Here is a 19,660-nt window from a genome sequence, read left to right as displayed (position 1 = left end):
GAGCTGGTGAGGGCTCCATCATTAAGATTCAGTTTTGTACTTAAAGCAGGGATTCAACATCTCTGTTATGAATAAAGAATACACTGATCTTCTCCAATACTTACTGTGAGTACAGAATAAGTTTACTAAGAATTTGCAAGTAAATTTGTTAGTTGATGAATCAAAACTAATTATTTTAAAATGACAGGTTTCAGAGTAGCAGCCGTGTTAGTCTGTATCCGCAAAAAGAACAGGAGTACTTGTGGCACCTTAGAGACTAACAAATTTATTAGAGCATAAGCTTTCGTGGGCTACAGCCCACTTCTTCGGATGCATATAGAGTGAAACATATATTGAGGAGATATATATACACACATACAGAGAGCATGAACAGGTGGGAGTTACTTACAATTACTGTAGCCCACGAAAGCTTATGCTCTAATAAATTTGTTAGTCTCTAAGGTGCCACAAGTACTCCTGTTTTATTTTAAAATGGGTTCTTTAAGAAATTTAGCACCTCACGCACTTGTCTCATCTCGAATGGTTTCAGTAACAGAGTAACACTATCTCTTCAAATTTCCTATATAGTTAAAACTCACTGAAATCTTCTGCATAGGCTAAATTTGAAGAATGTCCTGTAGTGATCCCATGAAGGTGGAAGACAAAATCTAATTCAACATCAGTTATATCTAATCTACGACCATGACCACTTAAAAATTTATCATAATTTTATGGTTATTTAATGGTGTCATTAAAGGACAGAGTTAAGATTTTACATGTGCCATATCTTAAAATGTTTTCCTACAAGTGTAACATTAACTCTGAATTTCCTGAGTTTATAGGTCTTAGTTTAGGAATAAATACAACCTTTAGTCAAAATTACTAATCTGTAACCACAATTTTAACTCTATCTTGATGTAGTGTTTGTCTGAGAATCTTCATTGGGAGTGATTTCAAATGGCGCTGGACCACAAACGCCGTGGCTACACTCAAAACTTCAAAGCGCTGCCGCGGGAGCGCTCCCGCAGCAGCGTTTTGAAGTGCGAGTGTGGTCGTGTGCCAGCGCTAGGAGAGAGCTCTCCCAGCGCTGCAGGTACTCCACCTCCACGAGGGGATTAGCTGGGGCACTGTTTACACTGGCGCTTTACAGCGCTGTAACTTGCTGCGCTCAGTGGGGTGTTTTTTCACACCCCTGAGCGAGAAAGTTGCAGCACTGTAAAGCGCCAGTGTAGCCAAGCCCAAAGACTGTTTGGGTGCATGTGTACACACTTCCACTCTACAGCTGGGGAAGTGCTAAAGATAGCACATGCTGTAAGTTATTGCAGAAGTGGGCAAAGTCCCTTGTTCCAAAGGGAGGAAAGAACTGGGGCTGTGGTAACTGTCTGATCCACTGAAAAGAAAAAAGTGAAATTAAAACCATCTTCTAAAGACATTTTAAAAAGTCACATACGGCTAAATTAAATTCTATTTTCAGTAATGAAATGTTTGCATGATTTGTGGGTTATGTTATATTTGTAACCGTATACAGCTGACATGACAACAGGCTATTAAGCTAGTAAGATAAAGATACAAAACCTGAATCATACCACCTTCCATTGTACAAAACAATGACATACTCGAAAATGACATATTCCACTTCACCTGAAGTTCAGATGGATTGCAAAGTGGGAACTGTAAATAAACAGTTTATATCTGCAAGCCCCAGAAAACAAACCATCTATAATGACTGATAAAAACAATCTACTTATGAGGGGAGATGAGCTTTAGCAGCTAATTTACATTCTTTCATCTAAGGGCTTAATTTTAAAATGTTTATTAGCCCGCTCTAGATCACAAGCACAAGGCATAACAGCTTGCTGAAAAAGGCAAAGAGATTAGGAAGCTCACCTGGTTCTGAGTCAGAATTTCCTGCAGAAGGTTCACAGAAGCTTGATGGCATAAAGACATTGTTCTTTGTTACTGTAGTCAAGAAAAAAGTTACTAAGAAAAAAACCACACATACAGACACAAGAGATTAGTTTCCCTCATTGTAAAGTCCCGCCCTTGAATATAATAATGGATCAGCTGATACTGAACTCAAATAAAGAATTAAACAAGGGTAACACATAATTAATGCCAATCAACATAAGTTTAATGGAAAACAGACTCTAACAATATTTTTTGATGGTAATACAGATTTGGCTGATAAAGATAATAGTGTTGATGTATACTTAGACTTCTATAAAGGCATTTGACTTAGTACTGCATGACATTTTGATTAAAAAACTGGAACAACATAAAACTAACAAAGCACACATTAAACAGATTAAGAAACTGCTTGAGTGGGTGTGTTTCTAGTGGGGTCCTGCAATGATCGGTTCCTGGGCCTATGCTGTTTAACATTTTTTATCAATGACCTGGAAGAAAATATAAAATCATCACTGATAAAGTTTGCAGATGACACAAAGATTGGGTGAATGGTAAATAATGAAGAGGACAGGTAACTGATACTGAGCAATCTGGATCACTTGGTCTACTGGGCGCAAGCAAACAATATGTGTTTTAATACAGCTAAATGTCAATGTATACACCAAGGAACAAAGAATGTAGACCATACTTACACAATGGGGGCCTCAATCCTGGGAAGCAGTGACTCTGAAAAAGATTTGGGGGGTCATGGTAGGTAATCAGCTGAACAGGAGCTCCCAGTCCAACACTGTGGCCAAAACGGCTAATGCAATCCTTGGACGCATAAATGGGAATCTCAAGCAGAAGTAGAGAGGTTATTTTACCTCTGTATTTGCTCTCTGTATTTGCAACTGCTGCTGGAATACCGTGTACAGTTCTGGTGTCCACAATTTAAGAAGGATGTTGATAAATTGGAGAGGGTTCAGAGAAGAGCCACAAGAATGATTAAAGGATTGAAAAACATGCCTTACAGTAATAGACTCCAGGAGCTCAATCTATTTGGCTTAACAAAGAGAAGACTAAGAGGCGACTTAATTCCAATCTATATGTACCTACATGGGGAACAAATATTTGATAATGGGCTCTTCGATCTAACAGAGAAGGGTCTAACAAGAGCCAATGGCTGGAAGTGGAAGCTACAAAAATTCAGACTGGAAATAAGGTGTACATTTAACAGTGAGAGTAATTAACCACTGGAACAATTTACCAAGGGTCGTGGTGGATTCTCCATCACTGAATTTTTAAGTCAAGATTGGAGGTTTTTTCTAAAAGATATGCTCTAGTTCAAACAAAAATTACTTAATGGAAGTTCTCTGGCCTGTCTTCTGGGAGGTCAGAGTTGCTTGGTCGCAACAGTCACTTCCGGCCTTAAAAGCTATGAATATATCAACATGTGAATTTCAAACTGGAAAAGATGTTAAAAATCAAGCACTCAAAAGTTAGGAAATGACAAAGCTGGCAACAGAAGAGTAATATCTACTTCTTTAAAGACACCACATACAGGATTTCCTCTGTCGGGTCCCACCTAGACTAGGATTGGGAGGTATGCTTGCTTAATATTCTAACATGTTTGAATCAACACTTTTGAAAAGTCTAGTGTAGACAAGCAGTGAATAATTTAACACGTGCTAAACTGGTCAAATTGAAGCCTAAAAGAGAGCCTAAGCTTCAACTCTAGCAGCTTAGTATGTGTTAAATGCAGCGTGCCTTATCTATACGACTTTTCAAAATTGTTAGCATATTGTAGCAAACACCCTTTAACATCACACCTTTTATTCTAGTCTAGACAAAGTCTTGGCAAGTAGGTAGCTCAAGAGATCTCTTACTCATGTCTATGTAAAAAGCACATACAGCTACACCAATTGCAAGGCAATTGCTAAGATATACTCCCATAAGGCACGCATTTTTAGTGTCAGGCTTCTGAAAAAAGACATCCTGAAAGAAACGAAAACACCAGATGGTGGAAAAAAATGAAACCTCTCAAATGAAGAGCAATCATCACTGTACTGATAGTCTGATAAGGAACTCATCCTAGAAACTGAGGCCAAGCTAATGTGGCTTGAAGAACACACATAAAAGCACACGGTCATCTCCATGCTTGCAGCAGCACAGACTTGGCCAAAAGATTCTCTACTCTGGATAGTGCAAGCAATGAGCAGGCCCTATGACTAGAAGGAGTTTCCCAGTACCACACACAATGGCTCATACCATGGTGAGATGCAATTAGACATCTATGAAAGGACAGGTTACTTACTTATACAATAACTAGAGTTCTTAGAGAGATTTTGTCCCTCTAAGTGCTCCACCCCAGATGCGCATGCACCCATGTACTTTCAAAAAGAGATTTTTGGTCTGCACCTGCACCCTATACATTCTTATGCTCTAATCTGAGGGCACATTGAGGAGGATGGAATTGATGCCACTCCAATTTCTTCTTAAACCACAAAATCCAGCCAGAGGCAAGGACTCTGAAGTAGAGGGGAAGGAGGGCAGGTAGTGGAGCACCCATAGGGACAAACATCTCAAAGAACACTAATTGCCATAAAAGTAAATAACCTAGCCTTCTCCTTTGAGCAATTGTTCCTATGGGTGCTGTTGTAATAATTGGGCCTATAAATTTACTCTAATTGTGAGCAAATGTGAAAAGTGAAAGTACACAAATTGTCAGAATAACCTATAACACATGTTGGTGGGAAAAGGTGAAAAATGAAGACAAAAAGATTAAATTAGTCTAAACAAAAGGCCCACTACTAAAATTCAAGGACTGTTAAAGTCATACCTAGTAAACAAGCATGAAACCAGAAATCAATTAACCAAAATTTGGTTGGAAATTAGGCCTAATTTGTTCACAAATTAATGATGGTTACTTTTCAGGGGCCTCAAAAAGAAAACCTTGGCGGGGGGTGAGGAGGGAAAGTTGGCTACCGCGACAGTGTCTGTGTCAGAAGAGGATGGAAGGAGCTTCACCACCTTGGTTGTCATTCCCACCATCTCCTGGAACCCAACCTGACCACTGTGCCTTCATTATCCTGATCCTGAGAGATGTCTTAACCAGACAAAGCCATCTCAGGAGGGGCAGGGGAAAAGGGTGTCAAGTGGAAAGGTAGTGGAATCTTGGACAGAGATCTCCAAGTTCCAGAAGGGATCATCCAGTTTCTATAATGTGCAAGCGTGGGGCAAGAGGCTAGAGGCGTCATTCCCAGTAGCCATGTTGTCATCGGAGTGTGAGACTGTACCAGCAGAAAATCCCTCTCGGTACCTCTCAGTAGAGGGCAGTCAGGTTCTTCAGACACTTGAAAGTTCTCTTGCACAAGGAATCTAGTCAGCACTGGCAAAGCAGGGCACTGAGTGGCTGGTTAAAATGGAGCTGAAGATACTGGGGATGGTAAGGCCAGGCAATCAGTCAATCCTTATGCGCATGGAAGTGGGGGTCAGGGTCAGAGGTGAAGCTGGCTTCCTCAAGGAGTTTGTGTGTCTGGAAGACCAGCATCAGTGCTAAGCTGGGCTGCTTACTGAGAGATTTCTGGGTGAGTGAAATACTGGAGATCTTTTTTGCTGGTATGGAGAGGTCAGCACCAGAGGGGATAGGAGCCTCGGTAATATGCGTACCAGGACACTAGGTCTCCTTGCTACCCAACTTCTGGGGCAGCTTCTCCCTCTTCTTAGGCTCTCTCCTGGAGGACCTTGGGTGGGTGTGTGGTGTTTTGTTGTTGTTGTTTTTTTTAAAAGATGTCAGGGTCTCTGAAGCTGTCCACAGGTCTCTGCTTATTGAAGCTGGAACCACAGAAGTTGCTGGGGCACCGAGATTGTCTGAGGCCAATGTATCAGGTGTGGGGAGTCAGAAGGGAGTACTTGGGCCCTGAGGCAGTAGCAGATCTCAAGGAATGTTCCATAAGGAGTAACTTGAGCCTGTCTTCTTTCAGCTTCCTAGATCAGCTCTTAAAGCCAGTGCAGACCTTGCACTCAGATGGAATGCGAGACTCTCTGAGACAGCAGAGGCAGCTGGAATGTCCGTCACTGAGGGGAAAAGACTTATTAAAGGTCGGGCAGGGTTTGAAGCCTGGAGTTTTGGGCATACCCACCCTACCCACTCCCCTAAAAAAGGCCACAGACAAAGAGAGGCCAAGGTCTCAGGGGGGAGAAAGGAGGCCCCAACTACAAAAACAAAACGGGGGAACCACCCAAAAGCACCCCAACATGTGCAGGGAATTAATACAATAAAACAGAATAAAAAATAAAGACAAGCAAGCTAGATGAACTCAAAGCTAACAGACCACAACACTCCATCTCTAGCCACAGACAGTTAGGAAGGAACTGGATTGGTCGCATATGTCCGTTCTCCCATATATACTCTTTCATTGCAGCACAGGGACAGACCACCTGGACACTGCTACCAAAAACCTCTGATCAAAAGCACACGGGTGTGCACACACAGCTGGAGGGGCGCACCCATAGGGACAACTACTCAAAGAACAAAATTTTTGATAACATAACAGTCAACTGTCTTACAAAGAGTCGAAACTTAGCTTAAATTACTTCCAAAGAGACAAAGCTAAACCAAATAAAAGCACTCCACATCCCAAAAAAGTGTGTCCACACAGGGGGTTATGTTATTACAGCACAATTACAGTGCTAGAATTATACTGGTATAGTTATACCGGTAAATTTTCCCATGTAGACAATGCTTAAGGGAAGTATTTATGAGAATTTAAATGCATCACCTTATCTTAGAAAGTATTTGGCACCAGGTTGGTCCAATTATGAAGACCTAATGCTTGCCTCTTGTGAAGTCTAAAATCAGTATTTCCCAGAAAATAACTGCCCATGCAACAAACCCAAGCTCACTAGATAAGAGACTCAAAGCAGATTCACAAACCATTACTATAATCAACAAACCTTTTCACCCTACCTCACCAGGCGTGGGGTGATCCAGTCCTGGACCCTGTCACCTGGCAGCAGGCTACTTGACTGGGATGGAATGCAAGACCCCGGCTGAGAGACTCATCTTGGTAAAAGCCAGGTTGAGTCTAAATCCCTATCAGGATTAGCATGGGGCTGCTGGAGTCGAATCATATCATATCATATCTGGGTCACCCTGGGACTGCTGGAACATGGAGTCCTCGCAACCTCTGATTCTGTTAGAGAGTTTTTAATGTGAAGAGCACTGATGGCAAACACATCAAAGTTGGCTTCCCCAGACTTCTCTGAACGCTAGCAATAAGTAGTACTGATGATCTGGAGAGCCATTCAAATTAACTCCATCTTTGAGGAATTCAGGACACTCCCTATCTTCAAAGCAATAATAAAATGCCCATTGTGCCAATAATAAGCAAGTACTCTGGGCCAAGAATCCCCTCTGCTAGAGCTCTCCCTCCCAGGTATAATCTGTAATTTCTCATGCCTTGTGGGATTTGGAGGTCCAGTCTTGGAGAAGATGTGATACTGGTCTGCACCAGGCAGGGAAGTCCTAATGTCATTATTCTGATTACTACAATATAGGGCATCTTGAGATAAGTATATCAGTGTATCTGAATTCACCACTGACAATGTCATACAAAAAACATTTGCTGTCACCTGATCATGTACTCTGAGTACAGTTAAAACTGATGCTCAATGAGTAAAACAATCTGTGTCTGCCAAGCCTGTGGTGCTTGGGATCACGTGAGTCTCATCTTGCTGAGACATGTGTGATACAGTTGCATGATTAAAGACCAGCTGGATCTTGTGACGCAGAATGATATTCTAACACCTCTCAAAAGATAGATCTGAGTAGTCAATCCTTCCCATAGAGAAATGTGAACACACCCAGTCAGTGAAAGCCAACAAGTTACTACCCTCCAACAACTAACAATAGCGGACACTGACACCTCCAGTTAGGTGCCAGTCATAATGCTGATAAAGCTGATATCCTAGTTTATTCTGGAGTATCTTTTGGAGAGGGGAGAATGAACTAGCCAAGTGGCTGACATTCCCCAAATAATGAAAACATTAAGAACAGTCGCTGCCTTAAAGGGTAACTGCAAGGGCCAGGTTAGAATCACCACTGTATGAATAAGAAATCCTACAAAGGCTAAATACCAAAATGTCTCACAGGGCATAGGTTCTCCTTAATTAAACTGGGGGGAGGGGAGTTGCTGTTACTCCATTTTAGTAGGATTTCAAATAAATGACAAACTCAATGAGGCAATGCCTCCAAGCAGTGTCTCTTCATTACTAGCCACCCTGGGTGAATCATCTAAGAGCGAACGCGTTATAAATTTCACATGTCGCAGGACTGACCAGTGATGACTCCTTGTGAATTGATGCTCCATGTGCCCAAGAGATTATTGTGCCCCATGCCAGTGACCATGGGTCTAGTGCCAAGCTTCCATCTTCAAATGTACTTCCATTTAATGGGCACTGTGATGAAGGTTACCAGCAGAGAGGTGCTCAGACAAAGCACAGCAAAGATTGAACCTAATCTTGCCTGGGGCTCAAATCTGAGTCAGCAGAATAGTTCTTCTGTCCCCCACTCCCACATACACACTTCCCGCTGAAACATTAGAGACTGTCCACAACTTGAGAGGAGACACTGAATGGGATGGATCAGTGCTTTCATGCTTTGAAGAACTCAAATGTGAAATTGCAGATCTACTAACTATGGTTTAAGCAACAGAGGGTCCTGTGGCACCTTGAAGACTAACAGAAGTATTGGAGCATAAGCTTTCGTGGGTGAATGCCCACTTCATCAGACGCAAGATTCACCCATGAAAGCTTATGCTCCAATACTTCTGTTAGTCTTCAAGGTGCCACAGGACCCTCTGTTGCTTTTTACAGATTCAGACTAACACGGCTACCCCTCTGTTACTTAACTATGGTTTGTAACCTGTCCTTTAAATTGGCGTCTGTACCCAATGACTGGAAGATAGCTAATGTAACGCCAATATTTAAAAGGGCTCTAGAGGTGATCCCGGCAATTACAGACCGGTAAGTCTAACATCAGTACCGGGCAAATTAGTTGAAACAATAGTAAAGAATAAAAGAACATAAATTGTAGGGCAAAAGTCAACATGGTTTCTGTAAAGGGAAATCGTGTTTTACTAATCTATTAAGAGTTCTTTGAAGGGGTCAACAAACATGTGGACAAGGGGGATCCAATGGACATAGTGTACTTAGATTTCCAGAAAGCCTTTGACAAGGTCCCTCACCAAAGGCTCTTATGTAAATTAAGTTGTCATGGGATAAGAGGGAAGATCTTTTCATGGATTGAAAACTGGTTAAAAGACAGGGAACAAAGGGTAGGAATAAATGGTAAATTTTCAGAATGGAGAGTGGTAACTAGTGGTGTTCCCCAAGGGTCAGTCCTAGGACCAATCCTATTCAACTTATTCATAAATGATCTGGAGAAAGGGGTGAACAGTGAGGTGGCAAAGTTTGCAGATGATACTAAACTGCTCAAGATAGTTAAGACCAAAGCAGACTGTGAAGACCTTCAAAAAGATCTCACAAAACTAAGTGATTGGGCAACAAAATGGAAAATGAAATTTAATGTGGATAAATGTAAAGTAATGCACATTGGAAAAAATAACCCCAACTATACATACAATTTGATGGGGGCTAATTTAGCTACAACGAATCAGGAAAAAGATCTTGGGAGTCATCGTGGATAGTTCTCTGAAGACGTCCACGCAGTGTGCAGCGGCAGTCAAAAAAGCAAACAGGATGTTAGGAATCATTAAAAAGGGGATAGAGAATAAGATGGAGAATATCTTATTGCCCTTATATAAATCCATGGTACTCCCACATCTTGAATACTGCGTTCAGATGTGGTCTCCTCATCTCAAAAAAGATATACTGGCATTAGAAAAGGTTCAGAGAAGGGCAACTAAAATGATTAGGGGTTTGGAACGGGTCCCATATGAGGAGAGATTAAAGAGGCTAGGACTTTTCAGCTTGGAAAAGAGGAGACTAAGGGGGAATATGATAGAGGTATATAAAATCATGAGTGATGTGGAGAAAGTGAATAAGGAAAAGTTATTTACTTGTTCCCATAATATAAAAACTAGGGTCCACCAAATGAAATTAATGGGCAGCAGGTTTAAAACAAATACAAGCAAGTTCTTCTTCACACAGCGCACAGTCAACTTCTGGAACTCCTTGCCTGAGGAGGTTGTGAAGGCTAGGACTATAACCGGGTTTAAAAGAGAACTGGATAAATTCATGGAGGTTAAGTCCATTAATGGCTATTAGCCAGGATGGGCAAGGAATGGTGTCCCTAGCCTCTGTTTGTCAGAGGGTGGTGATGGACAGCAGGAGAGAGATCACTTGATCATTACCTGTTAGGTTCACTCCCTGTGGGGCACCTAGCATTGGCTACTGTCGGTAGACAGGATACTGGGCTGAATGGACCTTTGGTCTGACCCAGTACGGCCATCCTTATATTCTTATGTTCACACTTTCCTCTTTCTTAGAAGAATGGCTGGTGTGCCATGCTCAGGGCCATACTGATGGCCAGATTTGGGGTTGGGGAAAAATTTGCCCTCAGTTCAGACTGGCAGGGACCTTGGAGGGTTTCAACTTCCTCTGAAGCATGGGGCATAGTTCACCTGCTAGGATCATCTGGACATCATCATCTGGCCGTTGCAGGGACCTCAGGCATTGGTGGAAACCTTGGTCTCTCTTGTTCTCTTCACTGTTTAATCTGAGTCCTGGATATTTTAGACTAACTGAAGTTTTAGGGCTAAGAATAGGAGCAACTGGGTGAATTTTAATGGCCTATGATCTAGAGAAGGCCAGACTAGGTTGTCTAATGGTCCCTTCTAGCCTTACATTGTATGAAACTAAACAGCTATCACCAAGGCTTTCAGGGAACCTACAACATGATTGATCCTTGATTGGGGTTCCTAGGTTCTGCTGTAGTACAGATAATTAACAGAGCCGCATCATGCAAGTACTGTACAGACAGAAAATAAAGAACTTACAGGCTAGATGTCAGACAGGACATGACAGTGGAGAATACAAACTGGGTGGAATAACAACAACAACAAATTAGCAAAAAAACTGAAGTCTCAGCTCATCTCTTGCTTAACCAATGCTAGCTGGCCGTGATTTGGAAGCATCACAGAAGTAGACAGATTAAGGAGCAACTTGAGGGAAAATTTGGCAGCTTTACCATTTGTGTTGGGGAGTGTGCCCCCCCCCCCCAATGTATGGGGAACAGTGTAAGAGAGTTGGTAGATGCTGGAGGGAGCAGTAGACAGGCAAGTGATGAAGATCACCTTCATCATGCCAGTGATGGCAAAGTCAACAGTTTGATAAGTTAATAGATCTGAAGGAAAGGGTGGGACTAAATGGTGAAGAGTCTTAAAAAGCAAGGATTCTGTTTGAAGCAGTGGAGGAGGTGGAGCCTGTAGAGAGGCACAGAGGGAGGTGATGTACCAGGAAGGTGAACCCAGTAGCAGCATTTTGAATAGACTTGAATAGAATGCTGTGGCTGGTTTCATGGCCAGAGAAGAGACTAGTAGTCAAGGCAGATGAAAATGCCTGAACAAGAGCCTTGATGGTCTGGACAGAAAGAAAAGGCTGAATCTTGGAAACTTTAGCTAGGTAGAAGCAGCAAGACTCGGACACTGCCTGGAAGTGTGGATCGAGAGACAAAGATGAGTCAAAGATGACGCCCCAATTACAGGCCTGAGTGACGGTGTTATCCACAGTGACAGAAATAATGATCCAAGGCCTGGAAACTTGCTTTACTGTGAGAAACTAAAAAAGGTCACTATTTATTTTATCTAAGACTAGTTATGGGTTGGCTTGATAAGTCTATGAACAGTAGAAAAGGTTTCAATAGATATAGTTTATACTGTATCTAACAGACAAAGATATAACAAGATCCAATGGTTGGAAGCTTAAGCTAGACAAATTCAGACTAGAAATAAGATGCACTTTCTTTGAATCAAAATTGCATGTCTTTCTAAATGATTCTGTCTAGCTGAACGAGAAGTTATGGGTTTGATGCATGAATTACTGAGTGAAATTTTATGGTCTGTGTTATGCAAGAGGTCAGACTAGATGATCACAATAATCTTTCCTGGCCTTAATCTATGAATCTATGAGTAAAGAAAGTTGTTTAATATCTCTGCTTTGTCTACTGATTTAAGCCCACATTCCTCACTGTCTTGCTTCAGTTGTGGCAGTGATGTGGATGAGACTTAGGTTCATGAGTGAAGGCAGAGGCAAAAGCAGCACAATTTAAAGGAAAGAGGATCTGCTCGCCCTCCACTTTAGATAGTCTGTCCACAGCATGGAAGATGATGGCAGGACTGGAGAATTAGACAGAAACCAAGGAAGTACATCTTCTCCCTTATTTTCTTGCTGTAAAAGAATTAGAAAACCCTTTACCTGTCTGTGAAGGAGGGAACTGTGTTAAAGATGAAGTTCTTTCACGTTTTACAGGAGGACAGTAACTCCCATCCTCACGGTCAGATTCTGTAGAGATAAAGGATTTAAGAGATAAAATAGACAAAATTCTGATTAGACAGCAACTAGTGATCTAAAATAACTAAAATACTTCCTTACCTTCTCCATCTTCTGGACTTGACCCATCTGCTGACCTCTGCAATCACAAGATAAGTTAAGATTTTATATCACAGACTGATAGAAAAAAATACTCCACTCTCTAGATAATCCCATATGCCTTAATTGTTGGTTTGGACACTTTCTGCTATCACAGGTTGGTATTCAAACTGTAAAAACAGAGTAAATTATGTTCAAACATACTGGACATCAGACAGACTCTCTCTTAACAGGATGTAAGCAAAAAGCACAAATGCGCAGTAATTAAGATGAATGGAAAGATTCTTTTTTGTATATCTTTTGTAACTAGCTGTATCTGAAAGTACATTCCCAAGTGTTACAGTACCTGATATAAGCTATGAAAATGTTCACAAAAGCAATTCTAGTATTTCTATATTTTGAAAGCCCACAACTGATGAATGTTTGTGTGTCTGACTGGCTCAGGAAATTAAAATAAGTTTTTGTTGTTTAAACCCAAAAAATTCTAACTTCACAATAAGTGTGTAAACTTCTTGGGAGTTTATTCTAAACCACTAGAGCACAAATTCCTTAAATATAAATAAACGGACCACTCAACAGAAAGCAAAATTAGGTTTTTTTAAGTGTTCAAAGAATTTTACAAGATGCAGCGCTACACGGTTGTCTCCACTGGTAGTAGATCAAAACTGAAACTAGTATAAGAAACCATGATTAAGGCTACGATTTAGTCCTGGAGGTCATGGAAGTCACAGAATCCATGACTTCCAGCGACCTCTGTGACTTCAGCCTGTGGGGCTTGGGAGCTGCGGGATACCCCTGCCGCCTCTTGCAGCCCCCAGAGCTCCAAGCTGCCACAGGTGGTGGGGGTACCCCACAGCTGCCAGAGCTGTGGGGGCCCCCAGAGCTGTGCGGGGTGGGGGCCCCCAGAGCTCCAGGCCCCTGCAGGCAGCGGGGGACCCCTGGATCTGCAGGTGGGAGGAGTACCTCACTGCTCCCAGCCATGGGCTACGGGGGACTCTGGAGCTCCAATACACAACCCAGGTGGGGGCCCCCAGAGCTCCTGCCCCACTGCAGGCAGTGTGAGGACCTGCAGATCCCCATTTTGTCACAGATTTTTAGTAAAAGTCACAGATAGATCACAGTTTCTGTGAATTTTTCTTTATTGCCCGTGACCTGTCCCTGAATTTTACTAAAAATAACTGTGACAAAATCTTAGCTTCCAAGGGCAAGTATCCTTTACATTTAATAAAAATCAATACACTTTAAAAAAAAAAACTGCACTATTGACAATGATTAGATATTATCTACTTCATAGCTGTCCTTAAGTAAAATTCTCAAGGTTTGAGAACTCTTTATTCTTTAAATTTCAGGAAAGGATGCTAGATAATTATTTCTGAATATACACAGTTCCATATTTATCAGCCTTTTGATAGTGATATTTAATTTTATGAACCATGCTATCACAAGATAACATGACCAAAGTAATGGTTGCAAGTTGATATTATCAATCATGGTTGAAAATAACCTGTTTTCCCATTGAGAGGATGAAAGAGGACTATGTAATTCCATGATTGCCTCTTGGATCAACTAGGCCTGGAACCCACAAAGGGAGAGGAAATTCTTGATTTAGTCATAAGTAGCTCACAGAATCTGGTCCAAGAAGTGCATACAGCTGATCCGCTGGGTAACAGCGATCGTAATGTAATTAAAGTTCATATCCTTGTAGGGGGAAAAATACCAAAGAAGCCCACCACAGTTGCATTTAACTTCAAAAAGGGCTACACAAAAATGAGGCTAGTTATATGGAAATTAAAAGTCACAAGAGTGAAATGTATGCCAGCTGCATAGAAACTTTTTAAAAACACTGTAACAGAGGCTCAAACTATATGTATACTCCAAATTAAAAAAACCAGCAAGACGACAATCACTAGCAGAGTTAAAGAGGGAGACAGGGACAAAAAGACATCTTTTAAAAATTGGACGTCAGATCCTACTGAGGAAAATAGAAAGGAACAAACTCTGGCAAGTCAAGTGTAAAAGTATAACTAGGTAGACCATAAAATAACAATTTGATGAACAGCTAGCAAAAGACAAAAAAAAGAGCAAAAAAAAAGTTTTTTATTTTTTAAGTACACCAGAAGCAGGAAGCCTGCCAAACAATCAGTGGGGCCATTCGATGATCGAGGTGCTAAAGGAGCACTCAAAGACAACAAGAACATTGTGGAGAAGCTAAATGAATTCTTTACATCAGTCTTCACTGCAGAGGATGAGAAAGAGTTCCACACCTAAGCCATTCTTTTTAGGTAACAAATCTGAGGAACTGTCCCAGATTGAGGCGTCAATAGAGGAGATTTTGGGGAAAAAACTGAAACAGTAAGTCAGCAGGACCAGGTAGTATGAACCCAAGAGTTCTGAAGGAACTCAAATATGAAGTTGCAAAACTACTAACTGTGGTATGTAACCTACTGCTTAAATGAGCCTCTGTCCCCGACGACAAGAGAATAGCTAATGTTACACCAATTTTTTTTAAAAGTCTCTAGAGGCAATCCTGGCAATTATAGGCTAGTGTGCCTAACTTCAGTGCCAGGCAAATTGTTGAAACTATAGTAAAGAACAGAATTATCAGACATATAAATGAACACAGTATGTTGAGGAACAGTCAGCCTGGCTTTTGTATAGGGAAATCATGCCTTGCCGATCTTTAGAATTCATTGAGGGGGTCAAACATGTGGAAAAGGGTGATTCAGTAGACACAATGCACTTAGACTTTCAGAAAGCCTTTGACAAGGTCCCTCACCAAAGGCACTTATGCCATGACTGCTTAGATTGCTTAAGAGTGAAGGTCCTCTTATGGATCAGTAACTGGTTAAAAGATAGGAAACAAAGTGTAGGAATAAACGGTCAGTTTTCACAATGGAGAGAGCTAAATAGTGGAATCCCCCAAGGATGCGTACTGGGACCAGTGCTGTTCAACATGTCCATAAATGATCTGGAAAAAGGGATAAACAGTGAGATGGCAAAGTTTGCAGATGATACAAAATTACTCAACATAGTTGCAGTCAGATTTGACTGCGAAGAGTTACAAAAGGGTCTCATTAAACTGGCTGACTAGGCAACACAATGGCTGATGAAATTCAGTGTTGATAAATGCGAAGTAATGCATGCTGGAAAACATGATCCCAACTATACGTACAAAATGATGGGATCCAAATTAATTGTTTCCACTCAAAAAAGATCTTGGAGTCATCGTGGATAGTTCTCTGAAAATATCTACTCAATATGCACCAGCAGTTATAAAAGCAAACAGAATGTTAGGTTAGAAACCATTAGGAAAGGATAAGACAGAAAATATAATACCACTATATAAATCCATCGTATACCCACACCTTGAATACTTCATGCAGTTCTGATCAGCCCATCTCAAAACATATCTACTAGAATTGAAAAAAGTATAGCGATTGGCAAAAAAAAAAAAAAAAAAAAAAAAAAAAAAAGATTAAGGGCAAGGAACAGCTTCCATACGAGGAGAGATTAAAAGGACTAGGGCAGTCCATCTTAGAAAAGAGAGGACTAAGGGGGGAGGATATGATAAAGGTCTTTAAAATCATGACGGGTGTGGAGAAAGTGGATAGGGAAGCATTATTTACCCCTTCACATAACACAAGAACCAGGGGTCACCCAATGAAATTAATAAGCAGCAGGTTTATAACAAACATAAGGAAGTACTTTACACAACACACTGTCAACCTGTAGAACACACTGCTAATGGATGTTGAGAGGGTCAAAGGTGTAACTGGGTTCAAAAAATAATTTAGGTAAGTTCATGGAGGATAGGTCTATCAACAACTCTTAGCCAAGATGGCCAGGGATGCAACCCTGTGTTCTGGGTGTCCCTAAACCTCTGACTGAGAAAAGCTGGACTGGATATCGGGATGGATCACTCAATAATTGCCCTTTTCTGTTCATTCCCTCTAAAGCATCTGGCACCAGCCACTGCCGGAAGACAGGATACTGAGCTTGATGGACCATTTGTCTGACCAAGTATAGATATTCTGATGTTCATTCTGGCACAAATAATCAAGAGCAACCAGGGACTTCCAGCATTTTTGACACTGCTGTACAATGCGTGCACTTACGATTGGTTTAGTCAATATATCCTAATCCAACTCCTAAACCGAATCATAGAATCACAAGGTTAGAAGAGACTGCAAGGGTCATCTAGTCTAACCCCCTGCCAAGATGCAGGATTGGTTGTGTCTAAACCATCCAAGACAGATGACTATCCAGTCTCATCTTGAAAACCTCCAGTGAAAGAGCTTCCACAACCTTCTGAGGCAGGCTGTTCCATTTCCTACTGTTCTTACAGTTAGGAAGTTTTTCCTGAGATTTAATCTAAATCTGCTATGCTGTAGTTTGAACCTACTGCTAAATCTGTAGCTGAAAGAAATTAGATGGAAATAAGGAGATGTTCTTCTAGTGTATGTGCACGTGACCCTTTTTCTATTTTCCCTTTATCACCAGTGATTTAAAGAGTTCCCCATTAGTGGGAATCTTTAATACAGCAAGAGGAGAGAATGTTTAACATAGGTTTTTACAATCATGTAATCGCAAACCAACACATAAGCAGGTTGATAGCATCCCTTTAAATCAATGGGAATCCTTCCACTGACTTCAAAGGCGCCAGGATAATTTCCTTACAAAGTTATTGTTCCAATGATAATATTATACATATTGTAGTTTGAAGGGCTGGTTCAGACACATGGGAGATCAGAAAACACAATGTGGTGTGGTCTAAACATTTTATTGGCTTGAATGACCACATTACTCATTGAAGTCCTTGTCAGTTGTGAGTTATGCAGGTTATCCCAAGCAAGCATCAATAAAACAATGCTCAACTGCTACATTCTGTGGGTGAAGTGTATCAATACTAGGAAGCCTCATCAGTAGGGCCTTACCAATTTCACGGCTCTGAAAAACATGTAATGGACCCTGAAATAAGCCCTTCCCCATGAAATTCTGATCTCTCCCATGCTGCTGGGAGTGCCCCAGCCGGGGCCTCTAGCTGCAAGTCCCCGTCGGGCTGGAAGGACAGGACTTGCCCTTCCTCTGCACAGCTGCTCGGGGTGTGGTGGGGGGGAATCAGACCCACCTCCGGGTACCTTTTGGGTTGGGACCCCCAACTGTTACAACACTGTGAAATTTCAGATGTAAACATCTGAAAACGTGAAGTTGATCAATTAAAAAACACCCTGGCTGTGAAATTGATCAAATTGGACCGTGAATTTGGTAGGGCCCTACTCATCAGACATGTATGCAGAGGAAAGAGCTATATATCCACTGCCTCAGAATGAATTCTATGCATCTTAGACCAAAATCTTTGCAGATTAAGTCAAGATAAAAAGCATGCATGCCAAATTTGCTAGTGGCTGCTGATGCTGCCAATATCATTTAAAAAGGCAGTGGTTTCAAGCAACAGAAAAAGGAAAATCTCTCATGTGCTACTTTTTTTCCTACTTAGCATGCCTATTGATATGAATGCCTCAGTTTCTCCTCCGCACCAGAATCCAGAGATAGTTCAGAGCTGTCAATCAGGGCTCAGACAGGAAAGCACCAACCACCAATAATTCCAGACTGAAAAACTTTCAAAGCTGTAATTTATGTTAGCAAATCTATGTTAAATATCAGCAATTTCCACTAACCCTAACAACTAAGATATAACTAGCAGCGCAACAAAATCATACAAGGATGAGAAAATAAGATAAGCATAAGAAAAATTCAACTTGGGTAATTAAATTCAGACTGCTTAAAAATGTCCTCTACAGTTCTAGCTGGAGGAAGTATGATTCCCTTCTTGTCCCAAACTGTTGAGTAGTGTTGGTGTGCACTGTTAAACAATTGCTGTATTTTAGTGGTGGATGAAATGACCCTGATGAAGAACTTGCTTAAGCATTTTGGAATCCTTTATTATGGGCAGTGCTGGTAGCACTGCTTAAAGTTGCATGACACTTCCCATTATAAGACCCTCTTTTCAGTTGCCTATAACTTTGCCAAACTAACTATTTAGGCTGAAATTTTCAATGCTGGGTGTCTGCCTCAGGCTAAATTGTTCTGCAAAGTTTCAGCCAAAACGGTTGGCCATTTCCAAGAACAAAGCTAGAGAAAAATACTTTTTTCCCCTGCTAAATTCCTGGTCACCGCCTTTCTTTGGAAAACTCTAGGGCCCCCATGCTTTGGAGCAAGGACTTGAAATTGGTGAGCTGCATGTCAGTAATGTGCCTTTTGCCACCTTCTGTAAAAATTCACCCACATTTTTAAAAAATCCCAGCTTGCACATGCTCAGTAGAGACTTGCTAGAGCTTAACAGCTAAAATCACCGAGTCTGTCCTCACTGAGCATATCTGAGCCTTTCACAGCTCTTAGTGCTGATTAGATAATGCATGCACCATCCCCACAAAATGAGTGAGCATCCTCCAGCCCTGGGCTATAGGGGCAAAGCTGGACTTTCCCTGTAATGGCTGCTCTGGGCTGGGGCCAGACCAGGCACCAGAACAGAAAGCAGGGAACCAGTTTCTCCTGTGCTCTCCATGTCTTCCCTGCTGATACCCAGTCAGCATGGAGGAGGAAGACACGGGATTTGAATGCAGAGGGGACAACAGCTGGACCTAAGGCAGTACAGAGGAGGACTGGGGAACAGACTGGGACAAGGAGCCTGCAGGGATGGAGACTGGGACTGAATGCTAGCAGGTGGCAGCAACTAGGAATGGCTTGGCAAGGAAACTAGGTCTGGGAGCCACTGAGGAAAATGGACAGGGGGAGACCTAAGGGAACCAGTTGGAGAGGATAGGGAGACATTTCACAAGGAGCCATAGGGAGAACCAGGACTTGCTGGGCAAAGAGACTGGGTCAAGGAGGACCCAGATTGGGTCAGAAGCCTAGGGAGGAGAACTTGTAACCAATTGGGTCAGAGAGAGATCAGGAAGGGAAATGGGACAGTATATCATGTAATCAAAGACTATCAAAATGCATATGCAAAAGGAGGACAAATTAAGATTGCACAGACCACTTTAATTCTGGCATTTCTCAGCTTCTGAGTGCTTGACTTTGCAACATTAACCTAATATTTTTTTAAAGGTAATTTAAGGCATCATCATGACTAAAGTTTCTGCTCTAAGTGAGCCAATACTTAGACCCACTGAATTTCTAC

The 19,660-nt window shown here is 41.6% G+C and overlaps 1 protein-coding gene across 1 annotated transcript in view; it reads right to left on the bottom strand.

Moving 5' to 3' along the window:
* Positions 1 to 19,660, bottom strand: part of RANBP3 (RAN binding protein 3) — a 187,651-nt gene that overhangs the window by 111,561 nt on the left and 56,430 nt on the right. Inside the window, exons 4-6 of the mRNA XM_029913475.1 lie at positions 12,481 to 12,517; positions 12,304 to 12,390; positions 1,867 to 1,938 (exon numbers count right to left, since the gene is read on the bottom strand). Coding sequence (XP_029769335.1) covers positions 1,867 to 1,938; positions 12,304 to 12,390; positions 12,481 to 12,517 — 196 coding nt within the window. The remainder of the gene's footprint in view (positions 1 to 1,866; positions 1,939 to 12,303; positions 12,391 to 12,480; positions 12,518 to 19,660) is intronic.

The sequence above is a fragment of the Terrapene carolina genome, unplaced genomic scaffold (assembly GCF_002925995.2).
Source record: "Terrapene carolina triunguis isolate 2854851 unplaced genomic scaffold, T_m_triunguis-2.0 Scaffold662, whole genome shotgun sequence".
Classification (NCBI taxonomy): domain Eukaryota; kingdom Metazoa; phylum Chordata; order Testudines; family Emydidae; genus Terrapene; species Terrapene triunguis.
Note: the sequence above shows the minus strand (reverse complement) of the source record. Positions and strands in the feature narration are given on the sequence as shown.